This window comes from Myotis daubentonii, chromosome 21 (genome assembly GCF_963259705.1).
Source record: "Myotis daubentonii chromosome 21, mMyoDau2.1, whole genome shotgun sequence".
In the NCBI taxonomy this organism is placed as follows: Eukaryota; Metazoa; Chordata; class Mammalia; order Chiroptera; family Vespertilionidae; genus Myotis; species Myotis daubentonii.
Genome location: NC_081860.1, coordinates 18004708 through 18023431, shown reverse-complemented (window position 1 = coordinate 18023431; position 18724 = coordinate 18004708). Strand labels below are relative to the sequence as shown.

The 18724-nt window shown below is 57.8% G+C and overlaps 1 protein-coding gene across 1 annotated transcript in view; it reads left to right on the top strand.

Annotated features, from left to right (window-relative positions):
• Positions 1-18724, top strand: part of ATP10A (ATPase phospholipid transporting 10A (putative)) — a 45234-nt gene that overhangs the window by 11661 nt on the left and 14849 nt on the right. Inside the window, exons 3-13 of the mRNA XM_059678338.1 lie at positions 1079-1283; positions 6034-6119; positions 7598-7704; positions 8594-8725; positions 9818-9948; positions 11899-12151; positions 13764-13981; positions 14622-14816; positions 15835-16465; positions 16748-16851; positions 17667-17793. Of these exons, the coding sequence (XP_059534321.1) occupies positions 1079-1283; positions 6034-6119; positions 7598-7704; positions 8594-8725; positions 9818-9948; positions 11899-12151; positions 13764-13981; positions 14622-14816; positions 15835-16465; positions 16748-16851; positions 17667-17793 (2189 nt within the window). The remainder of the gene's footprint in view (positions 1-1078; positions 1284-6033; positions 6120-7597; positions 7705-8593; positions 8726-9817; positions 9949-11898; positions 12152-13763; positions 13982-14621; positions 14817-15834; positions 16466-16747; positions 16852-17666; positions 17794-18724) is intronic.

Below are 18724 nucleotides of genomic sequence, written 5' to 3'. Positions count from 1 at the left end.
TGTATGGCTCCCTCAGATGGCCACCTGTTCCGATCGACGGCGCACGCACGTTCTGAGCCGCACGTCAACACGCACGAAGACGTGGACAATGGGGTCTCTGGATGGTCCGCCTCCAAACAAGGAAAGTTCTATTGGGACGGCCGCCACCAATCCCCTGAAAGACGGGGGAATGTGTGGCTAGGGATGGACATGACTTGGAATAAAGCACCTTGATGTTTCTCTTGAAATTATCGTGTTTTCCTGGATTACAAAATCCACATTTTTAACCGGTTGAGAGTCGATCCAAAAAACGTTTTTTTAAATATCCTTTATTGCTTTTGTACAGAGAGGAAGGGAGCGGGACAGAGAGTCAGAAACATCGATGAGAGAGAAACATCCATCAGCTGCCTCCTGCACGCCTCCGTACTGGGGATGAGCCCGCAACCCAGGTACATGCCCTTGGCCAGATTCGAACCCGGGACCCTTCAGTCCGCAGGCCGACGCTCTATCCACTGAGCCACACCGGTCAGGGCTCAGTCCGAATTTTTAACCGGTTAATGGTTAACCCGCATTTTTAACCGGTCAGTAGTTAATCCGCATTACTAACCGGCTAATAATTAACCTGGGTTCTGTAATCCAGGAAAACACGACCATTTCCAGAGAAACATCAGAAGTGCTTTATTCCAAGTCATGTCCATCGCTAGCCACACATTTCCCCCATCTTCCAGGGGATTGGTGGCGGCCGTCCCAATAGAACTTCCCTTGTTTTGAGGCCGACCATCCAGAGACCCCATTGTCCACGTCCCCGGACGTGTTGAAGGGCCGCTCAGAACGTGCGTGCGCCGTCGATCGGAGCGAGTGGCCATCTGAAGGAGCCATACGACAAAACAGCACACGTATCAAATCGCATACATACCAACCCGTGTGTAACTCCATCGATGGGAAAAAATCCGCGTTGCCGGCCGGTGCACCTCGTATATTTGAGAAAAAGGGAAAGCAGGCAGCATTGTCCAGTGCCCAGCACCCGACCGGGGCGGTGATCGAGCCCGGCCCGGTCCTGCTAACGACGGTCCCCTCTCTCTCTCTCTCTCTCTCTCAGGGAGGAGAAGCAGTACGTGAACCGCTTCTGGCGGGAGATCCGCGTCGGGGACTTCGTGCGGCTCCACTGCAACGAGATCATCCCCGCGGACGTCCTGCTGCTGTCCTCCAGCAACCCCGACGGCCTGTGCCACATCGAGACGGCCAACCTGGACGGGGAGACCAACCTGAAGCGACGGCAGGTGGTCCGCGGCTTCTCCGAGCTCGTAAGTGGCCGGGGGGCGGGGGGGGGGGTTCCCAGGGCATCGCGGGCACGGCGCCCACCGCGTCCACGTCCCCCCCTCCATCACGCCAAGCTGCGTTTCCTAGGAGACAGAGAGGAGACCGAGGGTCTGAGTGGACCCCTGGCCTCCCTGAGCCCAGGCCCCGCCTACCGCTGTGGGGAGCAGGACTCTCTCTCTCTCTCTCTCTCTCTCTCTCTCTCTCTCTCTTTCTCTCTTTCTCTCCCTCCCTCCCTCCTCCCTTCCCCTCTCTCTGGAAAGAAATGGGAAAAAAATGCCCTCGCCCAGCCGGCCAGGATGGCTCGGTGGTTGAGCATCAACCTAGGAACCAGGAGGTCCCTCTTCGATTCCCGGTCAGGGCACACGCCCGGGTTGCGGGCTCCATCCCCAGCGTGGGGCGTGCAGGAGGCAGCCGGTCCGGGATTCTCTCTCATCATGGATGTTTCTGTCTCTCCATCTCCCTTCCTCTCCGAAATCAATAAAGTTATATTTTTAAAAAAAAAGAGAGAGAGAAAATGAGAGGTGAAACGAGACCGTCCGCAAGGCAAAGGGCGGCGGCTGTTTCCTCCTCCCCTCAGCTCCTCGGACAGTTGGTCTTTAATTAAATTATCCGCGTCCTCCACGGAGGAACTGGGGGAGGAAGCGATTTATCACGGCCCCAGGGAGCGCGGACAGCCGGCGCGCTGCGTTAATTGGACCGGTCGATACGGAGCCTTTGCAGAAATGTCATGGTTTTCCTTTGACGTCCTGAAGGCTGGTCGCTGAGCCCGTAATTTATACCGTGGGCCTCTTCGCTGTCGGGCTTAACAGTCGCAGCCGTGCGGCGGTGGTGTTTTGGTTTGTGGGTTGTTGGTTGTTTTGTTTTTGTGGTCGGAGGATATTCATTCTGGAAAGGGCACCGTTGAGGAAGGAAAGGACTTTGAGAACACCATCGCCGATGTGAGACCAAAAACAAAAAAAACAAATTCATTCTAGCAGGTGGGGCTCCTCAGCCCCATCCTGTTTAAAAATATATATATTTTTTTAAAGCCATGGCCGGGGTTGGGGTTTTTTTTTTTGCTCAGTGGTTAGAGCAGCGGTTCTCAACCTTCCTAAGGCCGCGACCCTTTATTACAGCTCCTCATGTTGTGGCCCAACCATAAAATTATTTTCGTGGCGACTTCATCGCTGTCATGTTACGAATCGTCATGTCAATATCTGATATGCAGGATGGATTTTCACTGTTACACATGGAACATCATGAAAGCAGAGTGATCAATCACAAAAACAATACGTAGTTATAGACGTGTTTTCCGACGGTCTTAGGCGACCCCTGTGAAAGGGTCGTTCGACCCCCAGAGGGGTCGCGACCCACAGGTTGAGAACCGCTGGGTTAGCGTGTCAACCCGTTGACAGAAGGGTCACGGATTCGATTCCCGATCCGGGGCACGTGTCCAGCTGGCGGGGTTCGCTCCCCCACCCCCAGTCGGGACGCGTGCAGGAGGCAACCGAGCCATATGTCTCTCACATCAACGTTCCCCTCTCTCTCCCCCTCCCTTCTCCTCTCTCTGAAAAAAAAAAAAAAATCAATGGAAAAAATATCCCCGGTGAGGAATTAACAGCAGCAACAACAAAATCGTTCTCCCTCACCTTCGATGACTGGCTTTTTTTTTTAATTTTTATATTTTTATTGACTCCGGAGAGGAAGGGAGAGGGGGAGAGAGAGAGCAACATCCATGATGAGAGGGAATCCTGGATCGGCTGCCTCCTGCACGCCCCACACTGGGGACGGAGCCCGCAACCCGGGCCTGTGCCCCGACCGGGAATCGAACCCGGGACCCTTCCGTCCGCAGGCCGACGCGCTATCCACTGAGCCACACCAGCCGGGGCTTCGATGATGGACTTTAAAACAGTGGCTTAAAAATAAGAAGTTTAAAATGAAGCCCTTTTACATGGGTGATGAAGGCAGGCGGCTTCAAAGGGCGACGGCGTCGGGTTTGTGTTGGACGGGACTTCAAACAGCGGGCTCCCACGTGGCCTTTACAAAGCCCGTGGCGGCCTTGACCCACCGCCAGGACGCCCGTGAGGGCCGACCTTGGGAGGCGCCCGGCCTGACCTCGGTCCAGGGGACCGGCGTTGCCTGGGAGACCTTCTCCCGGCTGCTGTGTCGGCCTTGGTGGACGGTGGCTGGGACCGGTAGGCTGCGGGTGGAGTTCTGTAGCTGAGCTCGGACTGTCCGTCTCCGGCACCAAGACCATCTCAGGAGGGACACTCGGGCCCGGCCGGCGTGGCTCAGGGGTTGAGCGTCGGCCTACGAACCAGGAGGTCAGGGTTCGATTCCCGGTCGGGGCACAGGCCCGGGTTGTGGGCTCGATCCCCAGTGTGGGGCGTGCAGGAGGCGGCCGATCCAGGATTCTCTCTTGTCATTGATGTTTCTCTCTCTCTCCCTCTCCCAATACAAATATATATATATATATATATATATATATATATATATATATATATATATATATATATTTTAAAGCTGGTGACAGTGGCATAGAGAGCCCAGAGTTTGAGGGATGTTGAGGCACCCCCCACCCCGGGGAGGATCTGGGGGGGGGGGTGATCCTGAGACGGGACGGAGCTGCCGGCAGCAGGAGCCTGGCCCTCTGCCCGTCATTGGGGATGAGCCGGGTGCACCGGCCTCTAGCATTCCGGAGACAAACAAGCCGCCGCGAAATTAATGATCTAGAATTAAAAGGACGCCGCGTCCCCAGGAAAGTGATTTATTTCGAGAATTCCATGCGTAAGCAACTCTCGGCCGCGTGGAGCAGGAGACAGCAGAGCCCTGGCTCCACCGGCAGATTAATTCCTGCCGGGGAAGGAGCTGGGGGCGGGCGGAGGAGCGAAGACCTTCCCTCTTCCTAAGGTGGAAGGAGGCTCGGAGAAGTCAGAGGAGGGCGCACGTCCTACGTCCTACGTCCTCCGGGACAGGCCATGCCTCCAGCGGCTGTTCTCAGCGGCTCTGCAGGAGTCGTGCAAAAAATAAGAGTTTGGGGGAAATGAGGCGCCACGGGGTCAGGGTGGGGGTGGAGGGCGAAGTTTGCTAGCTCATTACCAGTTGCCAACTTCCCCTGCCCTTTCATTTTTTAAATATATTTTATTGATTTTTACAGAGAGGAAGGGAGAGGGAGAGAGAGTGAGAAACATCGATGAGAGAGAAACACCCATCAGCTGCCTCCTGCACGTCCCCCGACTGGGGTTCGAGCCCGCAACCCAGGTGTGTGTCCTGACCGGGAATCGAACCCGGGACCCATCAGTCCGCCGGCCGTTGCTCTATCCACTGAGCCAAACCGGTTAGGGCTATTTTTTTTTAAATATGTTTTTATTGATTTCACAGGGAGGAAGGCAGAGGGGGAGAGAGAGAGAAACAGCAATGGTGAGAATCATGGATCGGCCGCCTCCTGCACGCCCCACACTGGGGATCGAACCCGAAACCTGGACATGTGCCCTGACGGGGAATCGAACCGTGACCTCCTGGTTCGTAGGTCCACGCTCAGCCCCTGAGCCACGCAAGCTGGGCTGTTTTTTTAATTTTTGTTCATCCTTACCAGAGGCTATTTCAATTGCTTTTTCAGAGTGAGTGGAGGGGAGGGAAGGAGGGAAGGGGGGGGGGGAGAGAGAGAGAGAGAGAGAGAGAAACGTCGATGTGAGAGACACATGAACTGGTTGCCTCCCACACACGCCCCGACTGGAGGCACGGAGCAGCCCCGCAACCCAGGTACGTGCCCTGGACCCGGAATCGAACCCAAGACCCTTCCATGCATGCCGGCCGGCACCCTAACTACTTGGCCACACTGGCCAGGGCGCTCATGTAGGTTTTGACAGTGGTTTTCTATAAAACACCCCTTGACCTTGCTGGTGTGGCTCCGTGGTTAGAGCGTTGGCCTGAGGGCTGAAGGGTCCCGGGTTCGATTCCCAGTCAAGGCACGTGCCCGGGTTGCGGGCTCCATCCCCAGTAGGGGGCGGGCAGGAGGCAGCCGATCCATGATTCTCTCTCATCACCGATGTTTCTTTATTTTTTTTTCTTTATTTTTTTTCTTTGTTAATTCTCACTGGAGGATATTTTTCCATTGATTTTTTTAGAGAGAGTGGAAGGGAGGCAAGAGGCAGAGAGAGAAAGATTGATGTCAGAGAGATGCCTCGATGGGTTGCCTCATGCACGTGCCCCAACCAGGGCCCCGGGGGATTGAGCCTGCAACCGAGGTACGTGCCCCTGATCCGAAATCCACCCAGGATCCTGCAGTCTGCGGGCCGATGCTCTATCCACTGAGCCAAACCAGCTAGGACTCATCACTGATGTTTCTCTCTCTCTCTCCCCCCTCCTCTCTCTGAAATCAATAAAACCTATATATATTGTTTAAAAAGACGGAAAGGTGTCCCGACCAGCGTGGCTCAATGGCTGGGCCTCGACCTAGGAACCAGGAGGTCACGGTCCGATTCCAGGTCGGGGCACAGGCCCGGGTTACGGGCTCGATCCCCACTGTGGGGCGTGCAGGAGGCGGCCGATCCATGATCCACTCTCATCATTGGGGTCTCTCTCTCTCCCCCCCACCCCTTCCTCTCCCTTCCTCTCTGAAATCAATACAAATATATTTTTTAAATAAGAATGATGATAAATCAATAAAAAGGCAGAAAGGTGAGGGCCTCTGGGGATGGAGCTGCGGAGCCCGGCGCCCTGACGCGCCCCCCCCCCCCCCCCGTGCTGTTTCAGGTCTCCGAATTCGACCCTTTGACCTTCACCAGCGTCATCGAGTGCGAGAGACCCAACAATGACCTGAGCCGGTTCCGAGGCTGCATGTGAGTGCCGTCCGTCCCTCTGCCCCCGCCCCGTCCTCCTGTCTGACCGGCCTCGTATATGCACACGGCGGGCCCTGGAGCAGCACGGAGTTGTGGCACCGGCCGCCACGCCGTCGAAAATCCTCATATAATTGTGGACTCTGCCAAACCCTTCACCAGTAACAGCCAGCTGTGGACCGGAACCTTAACAATAACCAGAACAGTTGATTTACATATTTTTTTAAATATATATATTTTTTTTATTGATTTCAGAAAGGAAGAGAAGAGAGAGAGAGACATCGATGATGAGAGAGAATCGTGGACCGGCCGCCTCCTGCACGCCCCACGCTGGGGATGGAGCCCGTACCCCGGGCCTGTGCCCTGGACCGGGAATGGAACCCTGACCTCCCGGTTCCTAGGTCCGACGCTGAGCCACGGAGCCACACCGGCCGGGCAATAAAAAGACACTTAAAACGCAAAACCGCAGCCACAGGCACTTGCGCCGGTAGAAAAACTGGAGCTGATTTGGAGAAAGGAAAAGCCGTTAGCTGGCGAGAGCATCTCGGGGGCAGTGAGGTGTGAAAAATCCCTGAAGGCCGGTCGGTAGGGGGTGGCCGGACCCATTTAAGAAGCGTTCGTTTACAGACGAAACGGCCCATCAGGCATGCACCGTCTACAAGAAAGGGGGGAGGGGGGAGCCGCGCAGGGGTCTGGCCCGGATGAATTCCATCGACGTCCTTCCTGAGGGAGACAAGGGCTCCTGCTTGCGGACGCGTTGCTTCGGGAACGAGTTCAAGTCCGAGAAGCGAGGAGGGTCCGCTGGACACATCGTTCTTCGGGCTCCCCCAAAGCTGCCCGGCCACCGGCGCGGCTCCGTGGTTGAGCGTCGGACCTAGGAACCGGGAGGTCACGGTTCGATTCCCGGCCAAGGGCACAGGCCCAGGTGACGGGCTCCATCCCCTGTAAGGGGCGTGCAGGAGGCGGCCGATCCACGATTCTCTCTCATCATCGATGTTTCTCTCTCTCTCCCTCTTCCTCTCTGGAATCAATAAAAATATTTCTTTTTTCCCCCCTTTATTGAATAAGATATTACAAATGTGTCCTTATCCCCCCAATGTCCCCTCATCCCCCAATCCTGCCCTCACCCTCACCCCCTGTTGTCCGCATCCATCACTGAGGCTTATATGCGTGCATACAAGTCCTTTGCTTGATCTCTCCCCCTAAAAACACATCTTAAAAAAGGTTCCCTAAAGCTCCTTCCCCAAACCCCTGGCTCTGGCGGTGCCCCTAGCAGCCCGTTGCCCAGCGAACGCCGACTAGAACCCACGCTGGGTCTTGTAGAATCCACGGTGTCAGGGTACCCCCCCGTCCTGGGTCCCTGTGCGCCCTCCCCGCCCTGCACCCTGCGCCCAGGCCTCGCCTCCCCGAGGCAGCGCTCCCCGGGACGGGAGGCCCGGGTAGGTGTCCGCCGTGGCGGGTGACACACGTCCCCCCCGCAGCACGCACGCCAACGGAAAGAAGGCCGGGCTGCACAAGGAGAACCTGCTGCTGCGAGGCTGCACCGTCCGGAACACAGAAGCCGTGGTGGGCATCGTCATCTACGCAGGTGGGCGCGCGGGTCGCACTGGGGGGGCCGGGGGGCACACCGGCTGCCCTCCTTGTCCTGTGAGCTCGGGAGCATCCCCCCTTTTCTTTTCAAAATATCTTTTGATGGATTTCAGAGAGGAAGGGAGAGGGGGAGAGAGAGAGAGAGAGAGGCACACATCCGTGATGAGAGAGAATCATGGATCGGTCGCCCCCTGCACGCCCCCCTGCACGCCCCCGACAGGGGATCGAGCCCCCAACCCGGGCCTGTGCCCTGGCTGGGATTCTTGAACCGTGACCTCCTGGTTCATGGGTCGATGCTCAACCTCTGAGCAACACCGGCTGGGTTTTTTTTTTTTTTTCTGATTATAAAAGTAGCATAGCTCTAGCCAGCTTGGCTCAGTGGATAGAGCGTCGGCCTGCGGACTCAAGGGTCCCAGGTTCGATTCCGGTCAAGGGCATGTACCTTGGTTGCGGGCACATCCCCAGTGGGGAGCGTGCAGGAGGCAGTTGATGATGTGTCTCTCTCATCGATGTTTCTAACTCTCTGTCCCTCTCCCTTCCTCTCTGTAAAAAACCAATAAACTATATTTTAAAAAAAAAATGAGAAAAAAGCACAATATCTAATCCCATCTTGACCCAAAAGTGCTCCCCCTGAGCACGTTAGCCTGTGGCCCTCCGTGCAGCTCCGTGGCTGTTGCCTGGTTCGGATCGTTGCTATACCCTGCTCTCTCTCTTTTTTTTTTTTTTTTATACCCTGCTCTTTTGGCCGGGCCCGTCCCCTACGTATTCCTGGATGGTGGCAGCGTTATACCTCCGTCCGCAGAGACGGTGCCGGGGTCCCCTCCTGGCTGGGCACTGACTGCCGCGCCCCCTCCTCCTCCCCCCACCCCCTCCCCGTCCCCCCACAGGACACGAAACGAAGGCGCTGCTGAACAACAGCGGCCCTCGCTACAAGCGCAGCATGCTGGAGCGGCAGATGAACTGTGACGTGCTCTGGTGTGTCCTCCTCCTCGTTTGTATGTGTCTGTTTTCAGCGGTCGGTAAGTCTCCCCGCGGACGGCCTCCGGGCGGGCCTGGTGGGCTGCCCGCGACTCCTCCTTGGGCCCTAAAGCTGAGTGGCGTCCGCCAGGGCCACGGGGAGATGCCCAGCCGCGTGGGCGTGGCGCCCGGTGTCGTATTTCCCACTGGAAGTTTCCTGGACGGAGGGATGATGTTTTACTTTTATTATTATTATTATTTAGTTGTTGTGGTGGTTGCTAGTCCTGACCTGGGGATGTTTTCCCATTGATTTTTAGACAGAGTGGAAGAGACGGGGAGAGGCAGAGAGGAACATCGATGTGAGAGAGACACGGTTGGTTGGCTGCCTCCGGCACCTGCCCCCACCGGGGCCCAGGCTGGGGAGGAGCCCGCAACCGAGGTCCGTGCCCTTCAGTGGAATCGAACCCGGGACCCTTTGGTCCGCAGGCTGTTGCTCCATCCACAGAGCCAACCTGGATAGGGCTGTATTATTTTTCTAATACATATATATGTTTTATATATATATATATATATATATATATATATATATATATATATATTTTATTAATTTTTTACAGAGAGGAAGGGAGAGGGATAGAGAGCTAGAAACATCGACGAGAGAGAAACATCGATCAGCTGCCTCCTGCACACCCCCCACTGGGGATGTGCCCGCAACCCAGGTGCATGCCCCTGACCGGAATCGAACCCGGGACCCTTGAGTCCGCACGCCGATGCTCTATCCACTGAGCCAAACCGGTTAGGGCTCTAATATATTTTTATTGATTTCAGAGAGGAAGGGAGAGGGAGAGAGAGATAGAAACATCAACGATGAGAGAGATTCACGGACCGGCTGCCTCCTGCACGCCCCACACTGAGGATCGAGCCCACCACCCGGGCCTGTGCCCTGATGGGGAATCGAACCGTGGCCTCCTGGTTCCTAGGCGGACGCTCAGCCCCTGAGCCTCGCCAGCCGGGCTGTGCTTTGCTTTCTTGGGCGGCCAGCGGGCTCCTTTGGCCAAAACGTCCCCGCCCCGAGTAACCGCCTTCCGGTTTGGCTTCCGTCCGCCCTGAGCCGTCGGGCGAGTGACTCTCTTTCTCTCTGCACGCTGCCACAGGGCACGGCGTCTGGGTGCGGCGGTACCAGGAGAAGAGGGCGCTGTTTGACGTGCCCGAGGCGGACGGCGGCTCCCTGTCCCCGGTCACCGCGGCGGTCTACTCGTTCCTGACGATGATCATCGTCCTGCAGGTATCGGTGCCGAGGGCCCCGCGGCTCTCGCTGTCCTCTCCCGGCCAGAGCGCGGGGAGTCCTCGGGCTCCGCCTGGACTTAGCCCATTCACCCCGCCTCAGGGCCGGGGACCACCCACCCGCGTACCGCCCGAATGCGTCGCGTTTTATGTCGACACCGAGTTCATCCAGAGGGTGTTTCCTTGGGTGATTTTCAAGTTCACATTCTCCTTTGCCGTCTCCTCTCTCTCTCTCTCTCTCTCTCTTTCTCTCTCTCTCTCTCTTTAGTATATTTTGTTGATTTCAGAGAGGAAGGGAGAGAGAGAAACATCACCGATGAGAGAGAATCATGGATCGGCTGCCTCCTGCACACCCGCTACCCTGGGGATCGAGCCAGCAACCCAGGCAGGTGCCCTGACCGGGAATCGAACCCTGACCTCCTGGTTCACAGGTCGAGGCTCAACCACGGAGCCACGCCGGCCGGGGGTTCATGGAGCTCGCTCTTACGTTGTCAGAGGGAACCTGAATGTTGTCCTGGGAGCCTTCTTGTCTCTGCTCTGTTTCGGGCTTTGCAGAAACTAAGTCGCTGGCTGGGGTGCGTCGGAGGGTCGGGCCGCTGGGAGCCTGGGGGGGGCAGCCCGGGGGCCAAGGGCCGCCGTCTTCGCTCGCGGGGACGCTGACTGAGCGGTCTCTTTTGTCTTTTCTCTTCTCCTCTCTCCTCTCCTAGCCTCTCTCAGGGCTTGCATCTGCCCCAGGCCCGGGGACACCCCGAGGATGTCTGCTCTCCCCTGCGTGGCTCCTCTTTAAACCCTTTGCCAATATCCTAAAACACTCCCCCCTAGTGGCGCTAGGCCCACCCCTGTACGCTCCGAAAGGTACAGTACACTCCTGCTTCCTTGTGGTGTGCTCGTTTCATTGTATTTCATTTTATTTTATTTTTTTCATCCTCACCTGAGGGTATTTTTCCGTTGATTTTTTTTCAGGGAGAATGGAAGAGAGAGGGAAGGACAGAGAGAAACATCGATGTGAGAGAAACACAGGGATGGGTTGCCTCCTGCACGCGCCCCGACCAGGGCCCGGGCTGGGAGGAACCTGCCACCGCGGTACCTGCCCTGGACTGACCGGAATCGAACCCGGGACCCTGAGGTCCGCCGGCCGACGCTCTAGTTACTAAGCCAAGACCGGCTGGCGTGTGTGGTCGTCATTTCATGGACTTTTTTTTTTGGGAGAGAGAGAGAGGAAGGGAGAGGGATAGTAACATCAATCATGAGAGAGAATCACGGATCGGCTGCCTCCTGCACGCCCCCCACTGGGGATCCAGGCTGCAACCCGGGCCTGTGCCCCGACCGGGAATCGAACCCGTGACCTCCTGGTTTGTGAGTCGATGCCCAATCCCTGAGCCACACAGCGGTTATCATGTGAAATAGCTTAGACCAGTGGCTCCCAATGGGGGGCACACGCCCCAGAGGGCGGCAACTTGAGAATGCCTCGTTCACCGTGAATTTTTTTTGCATTTCTTACGGTTCTAGGGGCCACGTGTACAGTATCCAAATATATACTGTGACATATCTATGCATCTCAGTTCTCTGTTATATCTTTTAAAACTTCATTTGCTATTTTTTCATGTCCCTTCATATTATTATTATTATTATTATTAACAATTCCTTAGCGATTTCTTCCTCGGTTCGTCCGCTGTCCTTTCGCCCTTTTGTTTTTCTCGCTCGCGGACGCCATGTTCTTTGGCAGCTTGTTTAGCCCGAGTTCGTGGCCTTTTCGGGTTCCTCCACGTGAAGGGAAGTTCACGCTGTGAATAAGAAGAATTCTGTGTTGGGGGGCCGGGATGGGGGGGCGATCGGGATGTCAGAGATGCTCGGGGGGCGTGGCCGGAACAAGGCGGGAGCCACCGGCCTGGACCGGCCCGGCCGCCCTGGTCCTGGGGTCCCTCACCTCTGGGCGCCCCGCGTCCCCCAGGTGCTGATCCCCGTGTCGCTGTACGTGTCCATCGAGATCGTCAAGGTGTGCCAGGTGTACTTCATCAACCAGGACGTGGACCTGTACGACGAGGAGACGGACTCGCAGCTGCAGTGCCGGGCGCTGAACATCACCGAGGACCTGGGCCAGATCCGGTACATCTTCTCCGACAAGACCGGCACGCTGACCGAGAACAGGATGGTGTTCCGGCGCTGCACCGTGTCGGGGATGGAGTACTCGCACGACGCCAACGGTGAGCCCCTGGGCCCCGAGAGCTGGTCCGTGCTGAGCCCCGTGCATGCCGCCCGCACACGCACGCTCACACTTGTGTGCACACGCCCGCACACGCACGCTCGCACACGCACACACACACTCACACTTGTGTACGCACATATGCACACGCACACACATGCACACACACACATCCTTCCAGGGTTGCTGATTTCTGTTGGTTAATCCTCACCTGAGGATTCTCACTTTCCCGTTGATTTTTATTATTTCTTATTTCGTTATAACCTCAGTCGAGGATATTTTTCCCCCATTGATTTCGAGAGAGTGGAAGGGAGACGGAGAGACAGAGGGGAACAGCCATGTGAGAGAGACACGTCAATGGGCTGCCCCCTGCGTGCCCCCCCGACCGGGACGGGGACCGGGACCGGGAGCCTGCCGCCGAGGTACGTGCCCCTGACCGGAATTGAACCCAGGACCCTTCAGTCCGCAGGCCGACGAGCTCTAGCCACTGAGCCAGACTGGCGAGGGCTTTTCATTGATTTTTAAAATATAAATGTTTTTTTGCCCTGGCTGGTTTGGCTCAATGGATAGGGCATCGACCTGCAGACTGAAAGGTCCCAGGTTCGATTCTGGTCAGGGCACATGCCTGGGTTGCGGGCTCGATCCCCGGTGTGGGGCGTGCAGGAGGCAGCCGATCCATGATTCTCTCTCATTGATGTTTCCCTTTCTCCCTCTCCCTTCCTCTCTGAGATCAATAAAATATATTTAAAATATATATATATATACATGTATTTTTTTTATTCCCCTGTCGGCGAGGCTCCGTGGTTGAGCATCAACCTACGTGCCAGGAGGTCGGACAAGGGACCTGTGCGTGGGTGACACTGCCCCCTGGTGGCGGGTGTCCTTAAAGGCTCTCCCTGGTGATGGGGTGAGTGGGGACGGAGCCCGCCTGGGCCTGAGCACCCCACGGCCTTGAGGACCAGCCTCCCTGTGTGAGCCTCCGGCAGGACGGCCCCCGCTGCTCAGAGGGCCAGGCCTTCCCAAGCTCCTGTCCCCCCGAGACCCATGAGGCTGCCCCTGGATGGGGGGCTGTACCTGAACCCATCTCGGCCCCTGTCTGTGCCGGAAGGGACGGGGCCCAAGCCCTAGCCGGTGTGGGTCCCGGGTTCGATTCCGGTCAAGGGCACGGACCTCGGTTGCAGGGTCCACCCCCTGGGGCCGGGCCCTGGTCGGGGCTCGAGCGGGAGGCCACCCATCAAGGTGTTTCTCTCACATCGATGTTTCTCTCTGCCTTTTCCTCTCTTCCACTCTCCCTAATAAAATCAATGGAAATATATCCTCGGGTGAGAAATAAACAAACAAACAAAAAGGATAGGACCCAAGACTTGGCAGCCCACGGGCCTCATACCACCTCCCCATCCCCACCCCCAACCCCAGCCTTGCTTCCTGGGACCTTAGCGCGCTCTGGGCGTGCTCTGGGAATCGGTTTTCCCATCTGTGAAATGGGTTGAGACTCTCACCCGCATCAGGTTGGCGTGTAGGTGCGTCCTCCGCCCCTCGGACAGCAGAGGTGGCGAGGGCCCTGCAGACGCGCTTCCACGCCCCCCGGTCACCCCGTGGCCCTCTCCCCACAGCCCAGCGGCTGGCCCGGTACCAGGAGGCCGACTCGGACTCGGAGGAGCCCGTGCCCAGAGGCGGGTCTCTGTCCCAGCGTGGCAGCATCGGGAGCCACCAGAGCGTCCGCCTGGTGCACCGGACCCAGAGCACCAGGTCGCACCGGCGCACGGGCAGCCGGGCCGAGGCCAGGAAGGCCAGCATGCTGTCCAAGCACACCGCCTTCAGCAGCCCCATGGTGAGGCCCGCCCTCCCGCCCCCCCCCGCCCCCGCCCCTCACCTCCGGGCCATCAGAGGCCTCTGTGTTTTGTGGTGGTGGTTCTAGGGCACCTACCTAGGTTGCGGGTTCAGTCCCCAGTCGGGGCATGTGCAGGGGGCAACTGGTCAAGGTTTCTCTCACATCAGTGTTTCTATCTATCTATCTATCTATCTATCTATCTATCTATCTATCTCCCCGTCTCTGTCTCTCTCACTTTCTCTCAAATCAATAAACATACCACCCTGGCTGGTTTGGCTCAGTGAATAGAGCGTTGGCCTGCAGACCAAAGGGTCCCGGGTTCGATTCCGGGCAAGGGTACATACCTCGGTTGCAGGCTTGATCCCTGGCCCATAGGGGTGCAAGTGGAAGGCAACCAATTGGTGTTTCTCTCATATTGATGTCTCTCTCTCTCTCTCTCTCTCTCTCCTCTCTCTCTCTCCCTCTTTCCTGCCTTCCACTCTCTCTAAAAATCAATGGAAAAAATATCCTCCTGTGAGGATTTTTTTTTTAAAAAAAAAATGAAAGAAATCAAGGTGCCTTTGTCAACCACGCAGACACTTAGTGGGTCCCTGGGTCAGACCGACGCTGAGTAGGTCCCTCGGCCTCTGGTCTTCTGCAGGAGAAGGACATCACGCCCGACCCCAAGCTGCTGGAGAAGGTGAGCGAGTGCGACCGGTGCCTGGCCGTCGCGAGGCACCAGCAGCACCCGCCGGCCCACCTCTCGCCCGAGCTGTCCGACGTCTTCGACTTCTTCATCGCCCTCACCATCTGCAACACCGTCGTGGTCACCGCCCCGGATCAGCCCCGGCAGAAGGCAAGTCCCGCCCCCGAGGCCCCCCGAGAGCCCGCGACCCTCTCCACCCCCAGGCGGCAGCCGTCGGGGGCTGGGATCAGGGGACGAGTCGGGGGAGATAGGAGAGGCAGGGGCCCGACACGACGTCCCCCGAGTCTCAGGCTCCCAGCTCCAAACAGGAGAGAGGACCGGACAGGCCAGGGACCGGGACTCGGGGACCAGGACTCTGGGACGGGCCACCTGGAGGGGATCCCGGCGTCCCCAGCCGGCTGAGCAGGTTGTCATTGGTTCGGAAAAGATTCTTCGGTGTTTGGGAATGTTATTTGCATATTTGAGGGTTTTCTTTTAAATATATATATATATATATTTTTTTTAATATATTTTATTGATTTTTTTACAGAGAGGAAGGGAGAGAGCTAGAGAGTAAGAAACATCGATGAGAGAGAAACATCGATCAGCTGCCTCCTGCACACCTCCTACTGGGGATGTGCCCGCAACCCAGGTACATGCCCTTGACCGGAATCGAACCTGGGACCTTTCAGTCCGCAGGCCGACGCTCTATCCACTGAGCCAAACCGGTTTCGGCTTAAAATATATTTTTATTGATTTCAGAGAGAGGAAAGGAGAGGGAGAGAGAGAGAGAAACATCGATGAGGAGAGAGAATCATGGATCGGCTGCCTCCTGCACGTCCCCTACTGGGGATCCAGCCCGCAACCCGGGCCTGTGCCCTGACTGGGAATCGAACCGTGACCTCCTGGTTCATAGGTCGACGCTCAGCCACTGAGCCACACCGGCCGGGCACATCGATATTTTTCTTTCTCTCTCTCTCTCCTCCCTTCCACTCTGAAAAGCAATAGAAAAAATACCTCAGGTGAGGGTTAACAAAACAAAAAAGGAAAGAGAAAGGGATGTTGACTCTGGTTGCAACTTCCTCCAGTGTGTGCCCGGAAATCCAGGAATCCGCCAGGAAGGACGGGTGTGCGGGTGGCAGCCAGGGTGGGGACCCCACCTCACCGCCTCCTGCCCCCTCTCTTGCAGGTGAAGGTGAGGTTTGAGCAGCTCAAGTCCCCCGTGAAGACCCTAGAAGGTCTCCTCCGCCGGTTCTCGCCCAGCCGCCTGACGGGGTGCGGCAGCGTGGGGAGCCTGGTCCCCGCCAAGTCCAGCTCCAAGTCGGGGTCCAGCTTCCTGCCGGTCCTGTCGGCGGACAGCGCGCTGCTGGGGCTGGAGGAGAAGCTGAGCCAACCGGCCCAGGCCCAGCCCGTGGCCAGCGAGAGCTCCGGAGAGGACGGCTGGGCGCCCCAGCCATGCGCCCCCGACCCGTGCGCCCCGGACCCGTGCGCCCTGGAGCGCGCGCCCCCGCCGCCGCCGCCGCCGCCGCCTCCCGAGGAGCCCGAGCTGCGCTACGAGGCCGAGAGCCCCGACGAGGCGGCGCTGGTTTACGCCGCGCGCGCCTACAACTGCGCGCTGGTGCAGCGCCTGCAGGACCGGGTGGCCGTGCAGCTGCCGCACCTGGGCCGCCTCACCTTCCCGCTGCTGCACACGCTGGGCTTCGACTCCACGCGCAAGCGCATGTCGGTGGTCGTCCGGCACCCGCTCACCCAGGAGATCCAGGTCTACACCAAGGGCGCCGACTCGGTGGTTATGGACCTCCTGCTGCCCTGCTCCCCAGGTACCCGGTCCCGCTCTCCAGGTCCCCCAGCCCCGCCTCCCCAGGTCCCCCGGCCCCGCCTCCCCAGGTCCCCCGGCCCCGCCTCCCCAGGTCCCCCGGCCCCGCCTCTCCAGGTCCCCCGGCCCCGCCTCCCCAGGTCCCCCGGCCCCGCCTCCCCAGGTCCCCCGGCCCCGCCTCCCCAGGTCCCCCGGCCCCTCCTCCCCAGGTCCCCCGGCCCCTGCTTCCCAGGTACCCCACTTGCTCACCCGCTTTTCTGCTTTTTCTGCTTCCGCTCCAACCTAGATGATGCCATGGGGAGGCATCAAAAAAAAATCCGCAGCAAGACCCAGAATTACCTCAACCTGTACGCGGTGGAGGGCCTGCGGACCCTGTGCATCGCCAAGAGGGTGAGTGGGGGCCGGCGGGCGTGGCTCAGCGGTTGAGCGTCCACCCAGGAACCAGGAGGTCAGGGTTCGATTCCCGGTTGGGGCACACGCCCAGGTTGCAGGCTCCATCCCCAGTGTGGGGGGTGCAGGAGGCAGCCGATCCATGATTCTCTCTCATCATGGATGTTTCTCTGTCCCTCCCTGCCCTCTCCCTTCCTCGCTGAAATCAACACAAAATATATTTAGAAAAGAAAACAGAGGCCCTGGCCGGTTTGGCTCAGTGGACAGAGCATCGGCCTGGGGACTGAAGGGTCCCGGGTTCGATTCCCGTCGAGGGCACCTGGCTCAGTTGCAGGTTCCCCAGCCCTGGTCCGATGGCGTGCAGGAGGCAGCCAAGCAATGTGTCTCTCTCACATCGATATTTTTCTCTCTCTGTGTCTCTCCCCCTCCCTTCCACGCTCTCCGGACTCGAGGGGAAAATATCAAGTAACAAAAAAATAAAATAGAAACAAAAAAGAAATCTTTAATATATATATATATATATATACCCTATATAATAAAGAGCTAACACGCTAATTAGACTGGATGGTGGAACGACCTTCCGGAACGACCTTCCTGAACAACCAGTGGGCAGGGGGCGGGGCTGCAAGGGCTGAGCTCCTTGCAGGAATTTTGTGCATCGAGCCTCTAGTATAAAATAGAAGAGGGTGAGTGGGGGCCGCCATGTGTCCCCAGGGGCTCCATGAGGCATGCACTCAGCGGGTCCTCTCTCTCTCTCTCTCTCTCTCTCTCTCTCTCTCTTTCCCTCTCTCCCTCCCCCCCTCCCTCTCTCTCAGGTACTGAGTAAGGAGGAGTACGCCTGCTGGCTGCAGAGCCACCTCGAGGCGGAATCCGCCGTGGACAACCGCGAAGAGCTCCTCTCTCAGTCGGCCATCCGCCTGGAGACTAACCTGCACCTTTTGGGTAATTACGCTCCCGCCCGGCCCGTTGCATGGACCAGGGTGGTTCAGAGATGCTCTGGGATCGGGGAGGTGACATGCTCTCCGTTCTTGGTTACAGAACCTCCTGGCCCGATGTTTCTCTCTCTCTCTCTCTCTCTCTCTCTCTCTCTCTCTCTCTCTCCCTTCCTCTCTGGGAAACCAATAAAAAACATATTAAAGTATTTTCTATTTTTATTTGTAGATACTTTTACTGATTTCAGAGAGGAAAGGAGAGGGAGAGGGAGAGGGAGAGGAACATCAATGACGAGAGAGAATCATGGCTCGGCTGCCCCCTGCACGCCCCCCACTGGGGATGGAGCCTGCAACCCGGGCCTGTGCCCTGGCCGGGACTCAAACCCTGACCTCCTGGTTCCTAGGTCTCCCTCTTTGAAAAATCAATAAAAATATTTTTTTAAAAAAGTAAAAAATACAGGTGGAAGTCAGCTGCGCGTTTGGGAGAGCTGGAGACGCTTGGCTGTGGGCTCAGAGGTCCCAGGTGCCTGGGCCTCAGGGACACCCTGCCTCGACCCTCCCCACCCGGGGCAGCCTCCACCTGGAGCTCAGCACGATGCCACCGCCTGGGGCCTCCTTTTTCCAGCAGCTGAGACCACTGGCCGCTGCCCTGGGCCTCTGCCTGCACCTGGGTTCCGTTTCTGGCGCTTAGTAGGAGCTTGTCACTGCCTCCCAGTTACCCCCTGCTCACCCTCAGCTGCGTGGAGCAGTCAGCGCCAGGGAACGTGCCCACCGCCGTCCTGGCCTGCCCGCTCCTCCACGTGCGCGTGAGGCCGCACCAGGCCAACCCTCGGCAGCTCCCAGTCTGCAGGCCACTCAGTGTGGCGTCTCGCCCCATCGGGGTCTGGGGACGGACGGGGACAAGGGCCTCACTCACCTGTGAGCCCTGTCTCTGTCGGACC